At 37.5% G+C, this 23,648-nt stretch overlaps 2 protein-coding genes across 3 annotated transcripts in view; both read left to right on the top strand.

The window, feature by feature from the left end:
* LOC131669477 (G-protein coupled receptor Mth2-like) overlaps positions 1 to 23,648 on the top strand; it is a 66,165-nt gene that overhangs the window by 25,552 nt on the left and 16,965 nt on the right. The gene's annotated exons all lie outside the window — the stretch shown is intronic.
* On the top strand, positions 8,182 to 8,791 carry LOC131669479 (chymotrypsin inhibitor Ani s 6-like). Its single transcript, XM_058944369.1, has 2 exons — positions 8,182 to 8,304; positions 8,515 to 8,791. Exons 1-2 carry the CDS (start codon positions 8,196 to 8,198, stop codon positions 8,760 to 8,762), a joined length of 357 nt encoding a protein of 118 aa, XP_058800352.1. The 5' UTR covers positions 8,182 to 8,195; the 3' UTR covers positions 8,763 to 8,791.

The raw sequence follows: 23,648 nt of genomic DNA, 5'->3' as shown, positions 1-23,648 counted from the left end.
AATAAAATAATGGTCGTCTGAAGTGACGTGAAAGTAATTCCAACTAAATTGTCCAAAAATTGTCAAATTATAATATCAATTTTGTTTAGACAGAAAGATTCATTTTGATTCGCGTAATCCCGAAATAAATATTGATTAAATTTTTCTTTTTTTATAATCTTTTTATGATAATAAAAGATTGTATACTTGGTATAAAATTATTTCATTCTGCCCCGGTATGCAGGCAAACATTTGTTCATTTACGCACGAACGGTTAATTTGTCGGAGCATTCAGTTGAGCGCTTGATTTATCGTTGATTACACTTATTCACAATAAAATGTAATAATGACACATGATATGCGTTTCCAAGTTCGAATAAAATTCTTTGATTTCATCAAACTTATCAACAAATGACGTTGAGTCAAGCAAATTGCAAAGCTTGATAGTAAACACTCTAACCAAACACATTAAATGCATCTGATCATGATCGAGATTTAGATTGACATCGTACTGTTATTTAATACTATACAAGATGACATGAAGTTTCAGTCCTTAATGATTTCATTTTATTGTCTATCGATCTTCGTATACTCGTTAAGTAAACGTGATCTCGTAACGAGCTTTTTGTATATAAATGGACAAGAGTTAATTTCATTTGATGACCATTATTCTAAAGCACTTACGAGCTCGGTTCGCTTGCTTAAGCTGCAGATAGACAGAAACCGCGAAAGTCAAGGCTCGTAATGCAGTGCGTTTATTCGAAAATGAATCCTTAGCTTACAAACATCGATTTGAATAATGATTTGTTTATAACTTGATCAATTGTTTTTCACAAGTGTAACTATGTTTTCTTGGTCATATAGAGAAAAAACTTCCTAGTAATAATATTCAAGCATAAGCGAAAGAAAAAAAATTCGTTTAAGTCTGTAAAGCATAACAACGGCACACGCCTTCGGCTTGCGCAGAGCTTTACGATGTCGAGTGCTCGGGAAGGCAGGTCACGAATTACGGGTCTGCTTGCACGTTCGAGACGGCCGATACTCGATGGCTTAAAATCATATATCATAAACAATCCACGAGTATCTCAAGACCAGCTGAAACGTAAACTATGCACGCCCATTTATCGGCAACATAGTTTGTATGCATAAACATGATTTATCCGTAGGTCGATCATCGCGCAATAGCTTCTACACAATCATTGGAGAAATGATTTGCTCAATGCACGCAACGAACTGGCCATCCTGCGTCCATCCAACCCGAACGAATCTATTGCGTGGTCTATTTTATTTACTTTTCCGCGGCTGCACGCGAATCAATGTTACCCGCGTACACCCCACGGCTCTTTCACCCTGCACCATTTACTCCCGCAGCTCAAATAATTGAGAAAAACAGCGACGTCTCGAGCAACCCGAGCTCCGGCTGAGCGTAAATAACTTTGCGTTCATTTATTTATTGCGCCGGGTACTCACACGCTACTTTGCGCCACGGGGAAAATACTCTGTTTAGCTTCTTCGTGTTCTTTCAAGGAAATTTCACTCTTTGAGGTGGCTCCACCAAACTTTGTCTTACGACAGAATCGATGGAAAACAAATTTTTATAGGGATAGTGTTTTGCAAGAGCTTTCAGAACCCGTAAAAATAAATAGAGATTATCGACCTGAATAAAGAGAATTAAAATGTCAAACTTGAATCGTTATATAAAGGACGTAGGATGGTGACAGGATGATAGGATGGCGTTTTCACATTTCTTCTAATAATTTGAACAGTAAATGAAAAAATTTTTCCAATAACCATAATGTTATCCAATAATTTTATTTTATAATATATTTTATAATAACCAAATTACAAAATATATATTAAACCAAATTATAAAATATATATAACCAAATTACAAAATATAATTTATTTTATAATAACCAAATTAATATTTGAAAAAGAAAATGTTGGTCATTTAACTAACAACAAAGATGTTGAAGAAAAACATGACAAACTGTCGCATTTTAGAAATGAAATCGCGAAAATAGCGACGTGAAAAAAGTTTTTTTTTCATTATTGTTCCATTATTAAATGTGAATTAATGCATTTCTAAACGAGCAGTCACTAATAAAATTGTTTTTAATAAATGTTTCGGTTGGAATGATGTTGATTTCATGAAATCCCAATGGTGCCCATGCCCCGATGTGATACGGCCCGTCCTATAGTAAAGCCACCTCACAATCCCTGGTATTTCTTTTTTAAAATTTTCACTGGCCAAGCAGGCACGAAAGAGCGTTGTTTCACCCGTCAATTTTTCTTGAAAGCTCGCACGTGTTTGCGACGTTAGCGTATACCCTACACAGTACGTATACATACACTGCCGTCCATATTTATTTGCCCACCCAGAGAAAAAATTACATAAAATTAAAAGTTTTGTTACTAAGGAAGTATTCACCCTATCGAAGCCTCCGGGAGCTCATTTTGTAGGTTCTGGCGAGTACTTTAAGATACATGTCCTCCCGAATCGATTAATAATTTTTTTCCATGTTTTATCAAGACATAAAGGTAAGTAAAAAATCAAAAATTTTTTGCCCACTTTTAAGTCCGAACATTTTTATGGGAAAAATTTCCACGATAAATCTAAAAGGAGTATTTCGAAGCTTGTTCGAAGAGCTTTCGAATGCGAGGTAGCAGGATGTTTTTTCATAATTAGCTTAAAAGTTACAGACGTTTGAAAGAAAAAAAACACTTTTTTTCGAGAATTATTATTTTGGTACCATCTACTCGCATGGAAAAACTTTACTCGGAAAAAACGTGTAATTTGTAGCGTAGAATCAACCTAAATTTTCTCAGATTTATTTCGTAAAATTTTTTTTCCTACATTTTGGAGTCGATTATTGTACGACTTTGTGGTATTCCATGAATGAAAAAATCGTTATTTTTATTTTCTACGGTTTTTCAATTCTTTGAAGCCGAAAGCAATCTAGGAATTTTCATAAATACAGCAAGAAAATTATCACAAAAGGTTTTTATCATCTCTAAATTACAAAGTATAAGTAATATAAAATCATATCCAATGAATCAACAACGTTGAATTCTTTCGGAATCATAAAAATAAGATAGACTCTAAGAATTGGTCACTTCACTTCAAGCGTAATTCAGCTTTGTTTATAAACATACGATGACACCGTGATACTCTAGGTAAACTCAGTTAATAAACTGCCAGTTCATTCATACAATCTCTTTAGTCGCCAGCATGGGAAAAACTGCGAATTTATCAATAGAGAGCCGTAGTGAGATCGTGGCTCTTCACAAAATCGGAAAGAGCAATAGGGATATAGCTAAAACGCTCAAGTTATCACGGCGTACGGTTGATTATAACGTAAAAAAGTTTTTAAAATTTGGCACAGTGACCACAAGAAAAAATGCAGGCAGACCGAGGAAAACGACGAAGAAACAAGATGATAATATAGTTCACTTGAGTACTCGAAATCGCCGCCTAACAGCTGTAGAATTATCATCAGAAGTAAGTAAAAGTATTGGTAAATCGATTAGTGTCACTACAGTCAAACGAAGGCTCGCAGAAAAAGGGCTTCATGGAAGAATAGCAGTCAAAAAACCACTTTTAAGAAAAGTAAATGTGGCTAAGAGATTGAAATGGGCCAAAGAGCATAAGGATTGGACTGTGAACGATTGGAGGAAAGTATTGTGGAGTGACGAATCGAAATTTGAAGTTTTTGGTTCAAAAAGAAAAGTTTATGTTAGGAGGCGCAAGAATGAGAGTCATTCTCGGGAGTGCATTGTACCTTCTGTCAAACACGGTGGAGGATCTGTGATGGTTTGGGGATGTTTTGGAGGGTCCAGAGTAGGGGATTGCATCCGAATTGAAGGAATATTAAATAAAGAAAAATACAAAAGTATACTTCAAAGGAACGTAGTGCCTTCTGGAAGACGTCTGCTCGGTCCCAATTTTATTTTCCAACAGGACAATGATCCGAAACATACCTCGAACATTTGTAAAAATTATTTGGAGAGCTTGCAGAACCGGCAAATACTACAAGTCATGACATGGCCTCCTCAATCACTTGATCTGAATCCTATTGAATTATTATGGGAAGAACTCGACCGAGCAGTACGGAAAATTTGCCCTACGTCTAGAGAACATTTATGGACGATCCTGCAAGAAGATTCCAGCTTCCACCTTGGAAAATTTGATCCTGAGAATGCCAAGAATCTGCAAAGCAGTTATCAAGAACAAAGGTTGGCATTTTGATGAAAAAAACATTTAATTACAGTATTATAATTTTATAGTTCAATCAAATTCAAATAGATAATTTTTTGTGAGATTCTCATACTGTTATGTTATTAGGAGTGACTTGACTGTTTAGATGTTTCTCTTAATATTTATATATACATATATATATTATTATTATTACTATTATTATTATTACTACCAAGAAACATGAATTTCTAAAGCTATCAAAACGTATGGATTGATAATTTATTTATTTATTATATTTATTTCGATAATGGACTAATAAAAACTGAATATTTGATATTTTCTATACTATTGATTTTTTTATTGTTCCTTGTTAAGAAAATGATCATTTCAATCTATAATAAAGTATTCCAGTTATTACAGAATACCACAAAGTCGTACAATAATCGACTCCAAAATGTAGGAAAAAAAATTTTACGAAATAAATCTGAGAAAATTTAGGTTGATTCTACGCTACAAATTACACGTTTTTTCCGAGTAAAGTTTTTCCATGCGAGTAGATGGTACCAAAATAATAATTCTCGAAAAAAAGTGTTTTTTTTCTTTCAAACGTCTGTAACTTTTAAGCTAATTATGAAAAAACATCCTGCTACCTCACATTCGAAAGCTCTTCGAACAAGCTTCGAAATACTCCTTTTAGATTTATCGTGGAAATTTTTCCCATAAAAATGTTCGGACTTAAAAGTGGGCAAAAAATTTTTGATTTTTTACTTACCTTTATGTCTTGATAAAACATGGAAAAAAATTATTAATCGATTCGGGAGGACATGTATCTTAAAGTACTCGCCAGAACCTACAAAATGAGCTCCCGGAGGCTTCGATAGGGTGAATACTTCCTTAGTAACAAAACTTTTAATTTTATGTAATTTTTTCTCTGGGTGGGCAAATAAATATGGACGGCAGTGTATAAAACTGAGAAAGTTAACTGAAGCTGATAGTTTTTTTCACTTTGAATATTTGTCGACACTTCAGAGAAAACTTGGATAATATTTGTAAACATACGTGTTTGTTAATGCGTTTATGATGAATATTATTGAATACCTCAGCATTAAGATAATCTTGTTATTAATAGTAGGTAGGGATTTGACAGAAATTAGTGTAATGGATCAAACGTGTCTTCTAATAAATCTAAGTTTATCCTTACTATTAATTATTATACTATTATTTATCTATTATTATTTATTATACTAATGGGGGTAATGTATATAAGTAGTCATGAATGAAATAGAAAAAATACTAACGTCTAGTAGAAGTGACTTTGTTCAAATTAACCAAACAATTTTATGTTGACTTAATTCGACAATTCAACTTTATGTATTATACGCTCAATACGCATAAAAATAAATTTTCTGTCAGTATTGATTTTGGCAGAGATGCAAATGTTAATCTCTAATATTATTCCTATAAATTATTTAAAAAAGGATACTAGAGTTATTATTAACTTTTTAAGTTTCAAAATAATACTTAGCAGACAATGTGACCAATTATTGTTTATGGCAAAATCATCCATGAAATGTTGAAGATTTCAGTAGCGAAACCTAAAATTTTCAATTTCCCTCGGAGGAAAATCAGTATTTAGCTCGTGATTCGCAGTGAAACGAAACTCGATAATTAACCTACGTCGGATTCCTCGTTTAATTACAAATTCATTGAGCGCCAATAAAATTGTCATAGCGCTTCCGCAGGACAGAATGTCCTGTTTGCGAGCTGTCGATATAATTTCGTAATTTGCACGGTTCAACGATCATTCGATGAACATGTGCAAGTTGGCTGATCGCCAACATAATAGGCTGACCCTGTTTATCGATACTCTGCGTCATGAGACAAAACCACGCAGCGCCATTGTAATATCGCGCTTATGTCGAACAAATTTTGCACCGCGAGCCAAATGGAATTCGACAGTCTTCTTCCTTGCTCCAAGTAATTTTCAAGTTTCATGGGTAAGCGTCTTTCCCGAGAGTGCTTGCGGTTCAAATAAGTACCTGCTGCTAAAACGTCATCGACATCAAGAATTGATTTTGCCATGTACCCTAACCTATGCGAAAACTTTCGCATACAATGATCAGTTGAACCAGTCGATAAACGTGCACAAGTTTCATTCTTTCTTTGTGCTTTATGGGCGGTGATCCTTGAGAATAAAACGCCATCGATTCTCGTCGCAAGTGTGACGGAAATAACGCGAGATGTGAAATTGGAAGTAGCTTGAGTTTGAACGTTTTTTTTACAATGCTTAATGTTTTACGGCTTTTCTTCGGCTTTATCTTAATAGCGTTGTTACTTTGTTGATATTGCTTGAGGGATACTGTTCGTTTCTTCTTTTTTCGAGATACAAGCACATGCGTATTCAACTGTGGATTGATAAGATATGTTGAAATGAAAGAATGAATTATTGATAAACATATTATTGAGCGATATAATTTACGTTCTACAAAGTATATGTTTAATAATATAGGTATACAAATAATAGCTCATTTTTTGTATCACAAGCGAGCTGTAATATTCCCGAAGGACTTTGATGAGCTGAGTCCAAATTTAACCTCAGAATTGTTCCATCACGTCAGGTTTTTGAGATATCCTAACCTAATAGTGCAAAAAACACTGTTTTTTTATATATGTAGCATCGTAAATAAATTTTTTCTCTGAAAACTATTTAAGCATCTCAAAGTACAGATCTTCTCCTTTCAAATGCCGTTGAGTGTTCCCAAATATCTTTTTTTTGACAATTTGAAATATTTTGAAATATTTATAATTTTGAATTTCTCAAAATTTGAAAATCCATTAACCATTTGAACCACACATTTTTCTATTATCTTTTTTTTGCTCGTGATTTTGAAAAATTGAAATTCTGATGGCAGATTCGTATTTAGCGACCTCAAAAATCCTCGAGTAAAATTCTTCATGCAAGAAAAGCTAATAGAAAAATGTGTGCTTGGAAGGGTTAATGGATTTTCAAATTTTGAGAATTTCATAAATATATATATTATAAAGTGCGATATCTTGGCGGACAAATTGTACATTACGATACAAATGTGGGAACGTAGATTCTTATCTCGTGTGGCGTTTATGCCCGAGCGAAGCGATGGTGGAAAGGTACACGAGACGAGAAACTCTTTCCCGAACATGTGCCGTATTGCATTTTTTGATACGACGTGTGAAAAGTGCGATTTTCAACGCAGGTTTTCTGCCGAGCGTGCGGGAAAGATGCATTTTGCGCCCGGAGTATCGAAAAATTTATTTACGATGCTACATAACCTTAAATAGATAAAAAAACAATGTTCTCTGTACTTTTAGGTTAGAATATTTCAAAAACCTGACGTGATGGAACAATTTTGAGACCAGATTTGGATTTAACGCACCAAAATCCTCCGGAAATATTATAGCTCGCTTGTGATGCAAAATCCGGTATACCTGTAGAATCGTTGAGAATTAGACAATTTAATTGTTTTCAACATTAAGAATTGGGACAAATGTCTAATAATTGGTCAAACTTTTGTCACGTGTGTTTGATATTCGAAAATTCAAGTCATCAAATCGCTATTCGAATATCCCCCTTTATCGCACGTAATAATTCTCGCAATAATTACATAGGTTTCTCCAAAAGCACCACTTCAATTGTCAGTTGAAGCGCACTCGCGCGTAAAATACCGTCTCGTTTAAATTCAGATCCATACGAAATATCCAATAATGGTACGCTTCCATCGTGAAGCATGCCTATACTGTCCGTATTTATCTGAATTATGGTCACACTAAACTCCAAGCTGACATATCCGGCGAGGAAAAAAAACGGAAGAAAATGAAACCAGTTCTGCTATCTCGTCGCGCATGCCGTCGGTTTATTTTTGATTTGTTGTATTTTAATCTACCTCGCTACGCAGACTATTTAACGCAGTCCGCTCGCGATTTCTTTTCAATTGTAACTTGTGAACGCTCGTGCTTTACGACGACGACAGCAAAAATAACAATGAAGTTTCTCCGCTGTCTTCTTGCGTTTCAGTTCTTGGTCTTGTTGCTTGGTCGCGATGTCAGTTCATTGAGCATTAACAACGAAGACATCGAGGCTAATGTGATTGGTAATATCTCTTTTGAATTTTTTACTTTGCGGGTAGTTGCTAGCTTACTTTACTTACATTGCCATATTTTGTCTTGGAAATAATATCTGGATTGCTCTTTCAAAGGAAAACGTGCTCTATTCTCTTTTGTCCTTGAATAAATAGACCAACATGAATTTGTTCACAAGCTGTAACATTTTGTAACTTTGAAATGGAACGTTCGCCTCGCAGATAAACGTAATCCAGCTTCAAAGAAAAGCTCCGAGCAGTGCGGTAAGAACGAGCTGTACAACACCTGCGCATCCGGTTGCGAGAGAAGCTGCGACGATGTAAACAACGACGACCGTTCGTCGGGCGAACGTTGCGCGAGTCCAGCAGTTTGTGCTAAGAGGTGCGTTTGCAGAGAGAGCTACGTGCGCGACAAAAGCAGCAATGGTAAATGCATTCGCGTACAGGAGTGCCCGCGCGTCAAACATTAACCACCGTCTTTCGATGGGTTTCAATAGTATTCTTCAATTTCGTATCTTGTAAGCAGAAGTATTCTGCAGGCATTTAATAAATATTCTACGGCCATAGTGCATAAATTAAACCAGGTTGAATTTCATTCGATTGAGAAGAATAATCGAACGATCAATCATGTTTTATCGTATAAATAATGACGCAGGTTAAATTGAGCAATCAATAAAAATAAAATATCAATTGTACCATATGAACGCAAGTTAATTCTATAAAACATAGCTGTGGTTATATCACTGAGACGAATACCTACATATTTTTACTAACAGAACAAAAATATCGAAAATTATTAACTATATTAAAAAGTAAGTTTGACGATTGTAAGGAAAAAGTCTTAAAAAAGTCCGGACATTTTTCAACTTACGGCATATTCTGGGAATAAATTAAAGCATTCTAGGAAAAGTATGGGACAGATGTAAAGTGTATTAGCGCATAAGATTAGGTTGAGGTCGATTCTGCCAATTGAAAGGGCGATAAACGACGGCTAAGGCATCGCATCATTTATCGCTTCGCGGTTAGTTAAGTTCCCATTCACAATCTCGGACTCGGCCTATCGGATTTTGAGCGAGACAGAGTCAGGTTTCAAGCTCACTGAGTTTGTCAAGGGAAAATCCACGACAGTCAGCTGGTCGAGATGATAGGCTCCATACGTAAAGTAAGAAAGCGTTTTCATGCTTCGGCGCGAGCAGCGCAAAAGAGGACAGCTATCGGAATATTTTGTTAAGAACTAAGCCGAATGACGACCTGTTAGAGAAGCATTGGCAAGGCGAAATACCGGCGGGCGCTTAAGATCACTCATCTCAGCTTCAGCTGATATAAGAAGTCGGGACGAAAGGAATGAAGCCAACAATGAATCGGACGCAGACATTGTGAGCGACTGTATGTAGGTGACTCAAGTCTTATCAGTGTCCATGAAGACGCCAGAAACAATTTTAAAATAAGCAAGGATGTGTCTGGACGAGGTTTTTCTTGAGTCTACTAGAGAGAGCCTTCCTGTAGAATCTCAGTAAGTACAATGAATTACGAACTTTACGAGTCACGTCAACGGTGTGATGATTTAGGTCAAGGAGGTCGTTAAGATTTAGTTCTTACAGTGGATGGGTGATGAATTAGGATCTTGTTGATCACGCTAAAGTACAGCAAATAGATGTAAAGCTCACATGCCAACACGCTGGATAATGACTTTCGCCTTGGCAATGTTGAGCGTCAGACCGTTAGAGAAGGCCTAGTCAAACATCGCTTGAGGGTCCAGTTGTGCTTTGTTGACGTTATCCAGAATGTCGCGCAGAAAACTATGGACGCGTCTTGAGCGCGAAATCAGCAAAAAAGAAACAGAAAAAGAGAGAGAGAGAGAATTCGCGACGGGAGTGTGGGTGTTAAGTTATAAACACACTCACTTAACTAGTTCTTCGTTCGTTTCTTTTTTAAAACACTGAATATGGCATTCCTTTCACATACCATCAAACTGATGTGCATTTTCTGTAAATTACAACTTGATAGGGTCATAATTAAGTTGAATTAATTTTATCTTCCAAAGTTTATCAGGGTTCCTCATAATAGTATACAGTTTATTCCTTCGACTATAATTATATCTCAATAGCATAAAAAATAAATTATTATAAAATTACTTTGAATTGAAGCTATTTTCTTCATACACATTTATAATATGCATTGATATCGTTTTCAATTTTGGAAAAATAAAATTAATGTTAATAATGTAATGTAAAACGACTCCACTATTACATTCACTTGACTCCAATTTATAACGGATATACTTTTAAAAGCTTCCAACAATATACATTATTCGCTTTTAGTCAATACAAAGCATGTTGTATAAAATAATCTTTTGAGTTATTTATCATTGTCCATGTAGCCCCAATGATTTTTTAATTGACGTAATCGAAAGGATATTGTGGTATATATTCAAGAGCATGAATCATATTTATCATTCGGCTAAGCTCGAGAATTTTTACAAACGTCATTATAGTATTTGATTTCCAAATTGTATAACATTGTACAAGAATTTGTTAGAAATTTATTGGAAAATCAAACTGAGTATTTCGTAACTATTGCAGTTAGGTATGAATACCATTAAATGAATAGTATAGAAACAAATACATACGTGGGCATGTACAAACTTTTAGATTTGTAGATTTTCTAATTAGTTGCAAAATAGCTGATAATGCAAAATAGATGATGTCAATCAATAAATCTTCAGATATATGTACGACGTCGTTTACCATAGTAATGAGTTATAAAAAATTACTTGAAGCTGACATATGTATAGCGAATTGCAGTATCTCGTAAACATACATTGTGTTATAAAGAATACATCGAAGGTAAACGACAACAACTGGTTTCTATAAAATGTATTCATTGCAGTTGTAATAGAAACAATGTTAGGTGTTTCTGTACGTTTTATATAATAAGAAACAATATTTCTAAATCACAAACCTATATACATAAATAACCATGTTCGCAAAATATTTAATTCGCACGACAATGATGTTTGACCCGACGATTTGATTTGCCGTTGGCGACATCTAAATCACAATCAAAAATCAATTTCGTATCAAGCGAAACTTTTCCGCTTGCGAGGGAAAAAACTCGTGAATGAAGCTATATTATTAATACTAATAGTCAGCTGCGAACTCTCTTTCTCTCTCTTTCTTGCTCTCTCAGTGTGTCACACTGTCATCATCTTCCCACAATGTCGAGACGTAAAAGTCGTCGTGTATATTTAGGAGCGTCGACTAGCATCCTCATATTCACGCAGACACCACTTTCAATCGATCGACGCCGCACGCCATGTCTGTTGCCACTGTTAGAAAAAGGAAACGCACGTTGGCCGACCTGCCATTGTGAATACTCGCTCCAGTAATGCAAATCTCGAGTGCAAGACTGTCTGCGTAAATGTCGCGAGAATGTGAATCGAACGCCAAAGAGAAAAAAACGACGGATACAACAAATCGAGTAGAGCGCGCGGAAGGAACCGGCGTCCAACAGCAGCAGTAGCAGCAGCAGCAGCAGCAGTAGCAGGTGAAAACGCATACGACCCACACGGAGAATCAGTGTCGCGTTGTGCGGTGAGGCGCCAACATGCAAATCGCGTTGCTCCTTTGCGTCGCTTGCTTGCAGCCGGTTTTTCACTGCGGCGATGCGTTGCGCCTCGGCGACAACTTAGCTGCCTCGACTGGCAATAGAGGCGATGTTCACTCGGCTGGTCGACATGAGGTGATCATCGACAACCCTCGGAGTGTGCAAACTGGTGTGTTTTACGCGAGAAAAGGTCTACGCGCGCGCTGCTATTCGTTGGCAAGTGTTTCATTGGCGTGAAAATCTTTGTCGAGGCACCGTTTGCTTTTTGGTAGGACGTTTGCTTCATTCGCATGGTTGCGGATCGCGGGAAAATTTTCTCGAAGTTTCGGAGAAGAATGACAAATAAAAGCATCGGAATTTTTCAATTTTCTTCCCGATCAGCTTGATGACTATTGCCTATAAGCTTCATTTACATACGATGAGACAAACACCACATATACGCTCAATGTTGTCGATAGTTGACAGATAATAAATATAATACAGGTCGTTTTATCTCCGATGACTTAGAAGTGTAGAAATGCAGGTGAATATTAAGCGTTAAATTGATGTGCTGACCCCTATACGTAATCGACGTCAGTCTCATAACCGTATTCATTGCTTCATACGTAAAGTGCATGAAATTTTTTGCAGGCTACGTGTCAGGTAGACAAGTGACGAAGATAGAAATGCTGCCAAAAATAGTACCATACACTCTTATCAATAGGTTGCCATCGTCAGTACATATATTTTAAATTGTATTGACATTGGTAAGCAATGAACTCGAATGTTATTAATGTCAGATCGACAGAGCGCGTGTATCAAAATTCCAACAAAAGCTTCCACTGACCACACGATTAACAAGTCAAACTCGGCGTGTTTCTTTTGATGCGTTCTCCAATCGTCGCGTGTTTTTTTTGCCTCGAAATTTTTTGTCTTACCATTCATCGCCAGGTTTCAGGATCTCACAAATGTAATTACAAATTACTCAATCTAATGACGTCGGTGGCATTTTAACGAACTTGCTCACGCGCTCAGTGACCACTGATTTCGTTTGTAACCCACGTGTATACATATGCACCCATCTTTCGTGATGGATACTTAATAATCTAACGCGCGCTTCAGCATTTGTAATAGCACTCGTGCACTTTTGTCAATGAGATACTTTGTACAGCTTAATTATAATTTTATGACTATACGTATAGCTCTATTTCTTTTAAGCACACAACAATGGAGTAATTTCGCTCTTAACACTTCAATTACACACTCGACGTAATTACATGTTATTATCTTTGAGAATAATTTATACAACTCGTTGCATAATCTTTTGAAAATTATGACCATAAGTATAATTGCAAATTAGGTAAATTTTGCACTGTATAACGATATGGCAACGGAAAAGTTGGTAATTGTTATATCAGACTTGCATCGCGTGTGCGAACGTGTCGAGAATCGTACGTGTGTGCGTGTTTCTGTCGAACAGTATGATACCTACGACTTTTCCCGCATGGAACCCCAGTTATATTGTAAATAAAGCAAAAGTTTCTCGCAATCGTCGGCGTAATTTAGAATTTGTCCTAGATTAACACGCTTCGTTATGAATTTTACAAATTAATTTGTGTAACATTCGTGAGTGTCGTCGACGTTTGTGGATACGGTGCCAACAAATCCGAAAGCGAAAGCGGACCTTTCCACGCTGAAACACAATCAAAAATCGTCGTGAGAAAACCACATAACGATCTTATGACATCCGCAGGCAACAACAGTAGACCATTCAATGAGAGGAGCAAGGCCGAAACGATGGCCGAAGCCAGTGGTGACAGTGTGCTGCTCGCCGGGTTTCTACTTTTCGCACAGCGAGTGCCTGGAGACCGACGAGCCTTCGGTGTCCATCGACTTTCCCGAAATCTACACTGGCGACTTCGAACCGTCCAATTTGACGGCCGACGATTTTCGTCCAGTTTATTACTACCCGTGTCCGGATGGGAGTTTCGGTATCGATCCTGTGGAGGATGTCTATTACTTGTTGGAGAACGGCACGATTTTCACGGAAAATCTGACGTACCCGTCTCTCATCACTCAGAGCGATTACTGCTTGGCACTGATGCTCGCCGAGAATAACACTTACGCCACGGTGATAGCTGTTTGCTTGCCGGAATCGAAAGACGTGCCCAAGTTCTTCGCGGTTGTAAGCTTGATGTCTGCGATCTTCTTGGCCGCCACTTTCTTTATTTACATGGTCGTACGCGATCTGCAAAACATCCATGGAATCGTCGTCAGAGTCTACGTGGCGAACCTCATGGTCGCTTACTTTGCGTTGGCCATAGTCCAGCTTCTCGGTGAACAGCTTCTCGACGTCACGCCGTTGTGTTGCTCGCTAGGTAACTATGTACTTCTATTTGTCCATCTAAATTTCATCGATACGATCTTGTTTTTATGCACATTGCGACAGGTTTTCGAGCTCTTAATTGAAAATCATGTAGGCGATGACGAGAGCAAAGCGGGAAAACTCATATTTTCAACGATCAAAAATTCCTCTCTGTCTCGTAAAAAATACATGAAAGTATCTCGATATGCGTCCGACTTGTAAACACAATTTTTCTAAGATTAAATTAAGTTTATTATTTATAACTGCTTTGATATATACTGGCTTTCGAACCGGTTTATGAAGAAACAGCTGAAAATAAATATTATACCCAGAGATGCAGTGAAATCTGGCAAATTCTCGTGAAACTATATAAATGACAATGTGGGTTGAATAAATAATATGATTAATTTTTATAGGTTTTGTCGAACTAATAGCGTCCCAGACATTTATTTCAAACAAAAGTATTAAGAATATCATTAATTATTATTAACGGCTTCTAAGAACAATCTACTTGGATCGTTTTTTTATTTTTGAGTCTATCGGGGCATCTTACTGGAATGTAAAAACCTCAGAACCGATTTTATTCGGAGTAATCTCATTTGAAAAATGTACTCATTAGCCCCATTTAATTTAAAAATCTTTTTTGCCTTTCAGTATAGGCATGTGCACAATGTAGTGCAATTCAGTGTGTCATTGATCTCCATTTGAAATTAGCAAGCTAGCTTACAAAGATTAACTAGACGTTTGGTAATATTCATGAAATTGTATTTTCTCGAAAGCTAGTGTTGAATATTTTTTATGGTGATTGTCTCAACGGTCTGACCAGAATTTTTTTAATATACATTAAATAAACGAATCATACGTCTGAATGATCGTTCAAATAACTTGCGTTAATCGAAAATAAATTGCAGTAAACTTTCAATCTGCTTTAAGCAGCATATTTAATTAAGAAGCGCAAATATTTATACCCCGAAAATCTTTTAAAAAATAACCAGTATTGCCGAATCAATCGGTTGGGAAATACGTTATCAGTATTTTTCATAATAAAGAAATCCACTTTTATCGACATCATAACAATCAGATTTTAAGTAGGACGCTCTTGTAACAACCGATGCGAAAACAGCCCGACACAAATAACATTTTATAAAAAAAAAATGATCACATCTCACGTATGTCTAATTGTACTTCTCGAAAAAATAATTATTTGCTATTGTACCATTATATTTCTCATAAAAAATAAAAAATATCGTTATCGATAATTCACCTCCTATTTATACACATAAAAGACATAATTAAGCAAAAATAAAGCTCTACGCCTGCGCAAAGTGCATTTTCGGATGACATCCTTGTAAGTTGTAACAATTAGTGGTAATTTGTAATTGTCCTATTATTTCTTTTAGAAACAAATTTATAGAATTGTACTGATGGTACAATTTAGACTACAGAAGGTACAATTTTTCTGTGAATTTATTTTTGCTTAATTATGTCTTTTATGTGAATAAATAGGAGGTGAATTATCGATAACGATATTTTTTATTTTTTATGAGAAATATAATGGTACAATAACAAATAATTATTTTTTCGAGAAGTACAATTAGACGTACGTGAGATGTGATCATTTTTTTTATAAAATGTTATTTGTGTCGGGCTGTTTTCGCATTGGTCTCGTAACATTTTTACGAGATTTTTTATATGGCGTATTGTGATATCACAATATAGCGTGAATTCAATTTCGCGCATGACTTTTCTAACTGTACCATTGAGAATTGCGATGGATAACATTTATATTCATAAGAAGTTTCGGGTTAAGTGAACGGGAAAGTTTGGTTAAAGTTCGTTGAACTGCAGAATGTTTTACGCGAGAGCTCACGTAAGCTTTCATTGCAATTGCCTTGATATCTTAGCGTGCGCGTAAAACCATGAAATGATATATATCTGGAATGATCCCTTTTACTGTGCAGCGACCATTTTTTAGGTCAATACGATACTTTTCTGATAACTCGTTTACGCGTACTTTAGATGCTTTCGATGTTGATTGTAAATTCCTTTCGCCATTTCAATGTAAATCTCTGATTTTAGAACAGTGTTTTCGGCAGATACCATTAATAATTACTTCAAATAAGAAAAATATAAGATTACGAAAATTTCGAATTTAAAACAAAAACCTCGATAAATACGGAATTTTCAGGCAATATCTTTTTGATATGCTCGCGGTGTCGCGCGTCACTACTAAATGTTGTTCGCGTGTGGATACTCAATAAATTCCACTACTAATAACTGAAAATTATCAAATTTTATAGTGCTTTATGGAAGGCAAATATTTAATTGAAATAAATAATTTTTGCCCTTGAATGTACAGATTTTAACTTGGCAATATTTGATAAAAATTTACAATTTTAATCGTTATAAAAAAATAATTATTGAATCTTTATATAATTAGCCCGGAAGATCAAAGTAACCTGCGGTGACACACTTTCAATCTCGATGGAATCATCAACTTAGGTTTAATTCCGAAATGTGGTATTTCACTTCTAGCATGCGAAACTAGGTTAATTACTTGTTGTAAGCTACTAATCTTCGTAATTTAATGGCTTCGTAAAATGATACAGTTTTCTATTTATTAGCCTATGGTACCCATTATATTAAATATATCAAATTTATTTCAAATGTTTGATCAACTAATTTAAAGTATGCAAGATATATTTACTTGTAAATTCCACAGAATAATGCTATATGTTGTTTTTATGTTCCTTTAATCCAGAGCCTAGCAGCTGACTAGTCCACTGGACACATCTGCTATACTGATAGAAAAAAACGATGTCAAACGAAGTAAAAGAGTCGTATAAATACAATTTATGAACCTATAAACTTCAGCAAATCGTTCCACGCCAAAAGCGCACACATAGACGCATTCACTTTTACAATATTTCAGAGATTCAAAATTTGTTAATTCGCACATTCCAATGTATATTGGATATGCATTGTTGTTTTCATCAAGTAGATTCGTACGTTAATTACAACGATCAATTTAAAAATAAGCTTTTACAAAATGTAATACGACGCGCATGCTGATACTTATGAACACTTTGCCAAGGATTCCGACGTTCCTTGATTTAAATTCTTTCATTTCTTTGAAATCGTTATGAAGGCTAATTTGGAAACAAGCATTTGCCGAAAAGAAGCTTCTTTTTTGGCGACGGTGCACGTGGCATTGCATTTATTATTTTTCAAGGTTGCCAGTTCTATTTTTGAAATTTCAACTTTATTAGGTATATCTCGTTCGGCCGCGACATCATGACTAACATGGTAAAATATGTTTAAATACTGCTCCACTTGATGCTGCGAATAGTCACTCATCGTATAAATTTAAAAACGAAAGAGTCGCTCCGACGATTACAATTTAGGCCGACTGGAAATTCTCTCATGAAAATTAATGCTTTTGTGAGATATGTGAGAATTTTCACGCAGAATCAATTGATCGTTATTTCAGTAGCTTTCATTTTTAAACAGAAAGATTAATATTTCGGTGGTGCAACTGTTTTTCGATTGGATTTTATTACTTTAGCATTCGTTGTAATTAAATAATATTTACGCGAATAATTCCAATAAATTTTCAAACTGCTCGGTTATCGCAGAAAAAATATATCTCATTGTCAGATCTCACAGGGGTCATTAATTCGCCACTAATCCAAGAGCATTATAATGTTTTCGACGTATCTTGATCCGCACGTGTCGTGATTTATAAATTTATGGCGGTTCTACACAGTTGTCGGTAACTTTCTCTACGACCGCTTACGGTAGTCCTATTCAGTTATTACGTCTAAAAGAGATGCCCAATAACAGGATGTCCTGTACAGCCTCGGCGAGAAATTATTCGGTAACTCGCGCGTAATTACTGATCCTTCAATATCCTGACGTTCACTTTTCGAATGGTAATCCAATGTCGAAACACGCGTCAGATATTTCTTCGGACTCACGGCTGGCGAAGGCAATCAGCATAGGTTCTCTCGGATACACCTCAAAAAAAACCCCGGTATTCATAGAGATTGTAAAAATAATAAATCTGCGCAAGTTCGTCCATGCTTAAATAAAATCTGTCGAGTGACGGACAACGCACGATACAATCAAGATAAATCGCTCTAAGAGACGCGTGCGCGTAAAGCCCAGAAACGCTTTGTTACGAATCGCAATCGCGCGTGCGGCCGGACGAGATAATGGTCGGGAAGAAAAAAAAAAAAATAAATAACAAGCCAATATTTGATCATTCGAAAAATTTGAGTGACCAACTGATCGGTGAGATTAATGTGTAGGGATGGCGTCACTGGCAATTCCAAGCTATACGAGCCCAACTATTACGTATATTCAACTCTTATATACGAGACCTAAGTCTCATTCTAAGTCGCTGATGTATAATCGAACAAATGGATTTTCCGGTAGATCAGAAGCAGCAACGCGCGGTAGGAGAGCGAAATACGGTCTTGAAACGAATGAATTTTAAGGGAATTGGGCATGAACGACGGAGAGCTCCGCAATTCCCTCGTCGGGAATAAGAAGTCGCCCGGCGACGAGCCACGCGCCTCCTGTCACGTATACACACGGAACAGGGCTGCCTTATGAGCTCGCGTGATAGCCGACTTGAGTGTTATTAGACGAACGCGGCGCGAGCGCGGGAGAGAGAGAGAGAGAGAGAGAGAGAGAGAAAGCGTGCCGCGCGCCCATCATCCCGCGGCGGGCTGCTCTTGGCTATACAAGACCAGACCGAGCGCGCGCGAGACGCTCGCAGATGAGCGCGAGACGCGGAGTCGAAAACGCGCCTGACCGTGCGAGCTTCGCTCGTTTATCTCTCAGCCGCGTAGAGCATGTAGACCGATCGATCGATCGATCGATCGGCCTCCTCGTCCTCGGCAGTGAAGTGTGGGCGCGACCGTGGCTCTACCGATAGCCATCGAGCGTTTCGTGTAGCTCCGCGTCCGTCCGGCCGTGACAACGAGCGACTCTTGCATCTGTACTCGTAGTCGATCGAAAGAGGAAGGATCTATGAGCGTTGGTCGCTGAGCCCGCCAGTTGAATTTGTGCCGCGGCTGTGGCTGCGCGGCTTCGGCTCTCAGACGCCTATCTTCCGCAACGGTGGTGCACGTGCTGCAGCGAATAACGACACTATCGTTGCATCCCAACTCGGCGGCACGTCAGTGTACGGACACGCGCGGGCAAGCGAGGCCTAAGCAGAGAAGGGAGGAGCAGCGAGGAGACAGGGAACAAAAGCGGACAGGACACAGCCGCCGACCATGGAGATCAACATGTACATCGAGCTCCTGCTGGCGTTGCTGTCGCTCGCCCGTGGCGTCTTCGCCTCGGACGAGCAGCCGTGTCCCGAGTTCATGTCGGTCGAGCTGGAGAACGGAACCGTCAACGACGACCGCTCGGTTAGCTTTGACCGTGTCGTCTTCCCCGTGAGTGCGCAATTCTACAGCAATGGCAAACTTCGCGGCTGCCCCTGCCTAGTGAAGAAATGCGTGAGAATGTGTTGCCCACCAGGTCAATATCACGACTCGAAGAAGTGCCATTCGCCGCGGGACAGAGAAGATCGCGGGGACTTTATACCGGAGGTCCCGAAAGACGTGTACAACGGCAATTTGACGGACGACTTTTACATCATTTACAACAACAATTGCCTCACCAGGCCCATATTCCAGAACTATCTGGCGGGCAATATTTCTCATGCGGAGGAAAGTAAAAAAATTAAGGCCGATGGTACAGTCGTACTCACTAAACTGTCGACTGGCCAAGTTTCTATGGAGCTTGATCCGCGCTACTATTGCATTGCCATCTCCGGCACTTATCAGGCGCTGAAGATGATGATGTGCGAGAAAGAAGAAACTCTACTGGAAGAAACATTAATAGACTTTAAGAATTGGACGGAAAACGTTGCGAACTACTTGTCTGTGTTTTTCTTAATACTTACTCTCGTTGTTTACTCAATGTTTTCTTCATTGAGAAATCTCTACGGCAAAGCACTGATGTGTCAAGTTTCGTGTATGATTGCCGCTTACAGCTTTCTACCTTTGAATAAAATAGAATTCTTCATGGTGAACTACCTTCAGGATGATCAAATTTGCAAAAGTCTAGGTACGTGACAGTGTCAATTTTCTGCCATTTGCCTACTAACCTGTACAACAAATTATCATTTGTTACATTTTGACAGCATTTTTATTTCGACATTTCTGAGCATCATTGGACGTTTTACAAGCATATTTTTTTAGTTAGCGGCAAACAATGTTCTTTGTCTCGCGAGTGAATTAGGCATCGCTTATCCGAGTGTTGCAATGGCGGTTGAATTCGTTGGAAAAAAACAATTGCAGATAGAAGCAATATCTCGCTTGCGATGCTTGGAAATTCACCAATTATGTAACTTCGATGAGTATTTCCCGATTGAAGAGCTAATTATCTGTCCATACCCCTTCTATGGTTCATGAACATTATAATATCATTGTCAAATCATTATTTTATAAATGTAGATAATACACGCGCGAAATACTTTACAACGCTGTTAAAAGAGATTCCAGGGATAATATCACATAAATCATTTTAAAAAAAAATTTGATAACCACTAAATTACGCTACAGGTTTTTCCTACCTATGTAAAAACATAAAAAAAAACACTATCAGAAAAAATTTGCCTCTACGAACATTTTTCTTAGGGTGTCTCGAAAATTTTTTTCATTAATCTCAATTGATTCCGTAGAACTTCGATTAACATGTCGCTGTTGAAATTTTAAAGCCAAATATTTGAACGAGCAACAGACTCGATTTTATCGTCTAGTAGATTCGCTGTTTTTCTGTATTTTATAGTCCTAACCAAGGTCAGATCTCATCTCGAGAACTCACACGTGTCTTTTTCCAGCGACACTGGACTACTGCTGTGCTTAATCATTGCAAGTTAAACAGTTTCAACAAGACGATATTGATGAAAATCTCCGCGATTCATTTGTACAACGATTCATACAACATACACGGAAATTCCAGATAATGTTCCATTATAATTGGCCTTTTGATTACAAATACCAGCTGGACGATAATTACAAATAACTCGACGGAATTTTTTATTTCGCGCTGTACGACCTGCACAAAGTTTTCGTTTAGAGGAATACCGTGAGACGACGTTTATGAGTGCTCTTAATGTAAAGTTACTTTCATCGTTTTTTCCCTCCATTTGCATTCTGCGCGACAAATCAAGTGCCTTCCAACGAAGTTTTATTAATAGTGAAAAATCACAGCAAGTTGTTCATCTGCTGCCTCAACGACTTTTTTTCGTTCTAAATATACTCTCAAATGTAGCTTCATGATTCTTGGTTGAATCGTCACAACATTTTAACATTTATTCAATTTTAACGCGCAAGATACGTTTGTAATTGACGTTTGAATTATACTTTGTCATTCGAAATACGTATGACGATAATAAGACATCATCCGATAGAATAACTTTCATTTTGTATTAATTTTATCTTGAAAGTACTTCCGCTTTTTCGTGCAAGGACGCTTTATTTTAAGCAAGAGCGCATTTCGTTCATTTTTTTAGTAAATTTCTTGCCCAGAGTCGGATTAATTTTGTTTCTTTCATCTATTGCATAAGTTATTGTGCTGTCATTATGCATGGGTATTATGCTAATTTACGTCCGCAATTAATGCGCGGAATCTCTCTATATATCTTTGAATGTTCAATGTATGTAAATTACATTCGGAAAAGTATGAGCATAGCCAATTATATATTATGTCGAGCGATATAACGCCTCCGTAATAAACTGTGCATTGAAAATAAAAGCGACGGGCGAAAGTCGATATTCTATCGGAAGATGACGTCGCCCGCGCCTCAGATCGATATCAGCGCGGAATTGAGTGTAATGAAAATGGCTCGCGCCGTTCAATGAACGAGCGGGTTGATGGAGTCCTCGGTGCTGTTGAGCCGACGACCTTGGCGCCTGGAAGCGCGCCGCCGTGACGGTGCGAAAAGCGGCGAGCTCTCGCTCTCCGCTGAGAAAGTTGCGCGTGCGAGAGGAGTGCCCAATCGCCGTGGCGTTGTAAAAGTAGGAAATCAACAGTTTCCGCGCGCCAATGAGCCGAGTCTGATCTCGATAAAGGCTGTATCTTGCGGTCCTTGCTCACAGGATGTTTTCCAGCTTTTAATTAACCAAAGGACTTCCAGTTTCTGCGGGGGCAATCAAATCTCGCGGTTGGTTTTCAGAGTAACCATCGTCGGAGGCGCCTACGTCAACTGCCTGCTAATGATTTCCGAGCGTGACGCGAGTGGGAGATACTTCTCGTTTTTGTCTGTTTAATCCTCTTGCTCCTAATTAAGATTGACGTGACAGCCAGCTGGTCTCTTCGCTCGCTATTAATTTAGATTCAACATTATTTCGGTGAGAATTTCTTTTCATTCAGTTCGTAATCCTTGCCAATTCAAGAGATTATCTTTGATCGCTGCTCTCGCCTGCCATAGTTATTCTAGTTGACGCTGTGCTCCATTGGTGTATGCAAATAATTAATGGTAACATCTTTTTGACGGAAAAAATAACAGTCCGAAATTTTGCTAGTCAACTGCGTGCATATGTTCTGACCACAGCAATGTCGAACTGTTATTTTTTCCAAAAACATCAACAAATCTGTTAACGAAATCTCAAAAAGATATTTTCTTTCCTCGTTTGCCAAATCGATCGAGCATAGCGTCAAATAAGACAAAAGAATATCAGCTAATTAAGTTGAAATATGTTTTGTTTCGATTAATAATACATTATATATTACATTATACATTATATATTAGTATATGCAGCATTATGTATTATTAGAAGTACACGAACTACGCCACCTTTCTTTTTTTTACAAACGTTTCTTGCTTGCAGTTAACAGTTGAGACAAATTGAGTGTAAAAAGCTGAGAGATTCTAAAGAGATGCGCAACGATGAGTTTACAGGTATACACTGTCGATAATTTGCGATTCACATTGCGAACTACTTTGCCGAAAAGACATAGACGGGTGCACGATCTACCCTGTAACCAAGAATAAATTCGACATTTTGAGATTGAAGCAGTCGGTTTAACTTTGGGAACTCACGATAATGTCAGTATCAAATGTTAGTCAATAAATTTAAGCATAACCAGCAATTAACGATTTCGATATAACCATCTTGGAGCCTATGTAGTCGCCGGCATAATTCGAATAGAGTATTTGAAACGATAGAGGATCGTTTTGATTGTCGATAGAGTATGATTTGAAAACTACAAAAGTTCCTCTTAGATCCAATTGTATGCATTTTATTGATTCCGTTTTATTTACAAAATTGTATTTCGTATCTGCGGTCGGTGATGTACACAGCAGTAGCTCCTTGAGTGCTCTTATTGCTGCTCAATGTCG

This window comes from Phymastichus coffea, unplaced genomic scaffold, assembly GCF_024137745.1.
Source record: "Phymastichus coffea isolate CEN01 unplaced genomic scaffold, Cenicafe_Pcof_1.1 PCOF00093, whole genome shotgun sequence".
Lineage (NCBI taxonomy): Eukaryota > Metazoa > Arthropoda > Insecta > Hymenoptera > Eulophidae > Phymastichus > Phymastichus coffea.
Note: the sequence above shows the minus strand (reverse complement) of the source record. Positions and strands in the feature narration are given on the sequence as shown.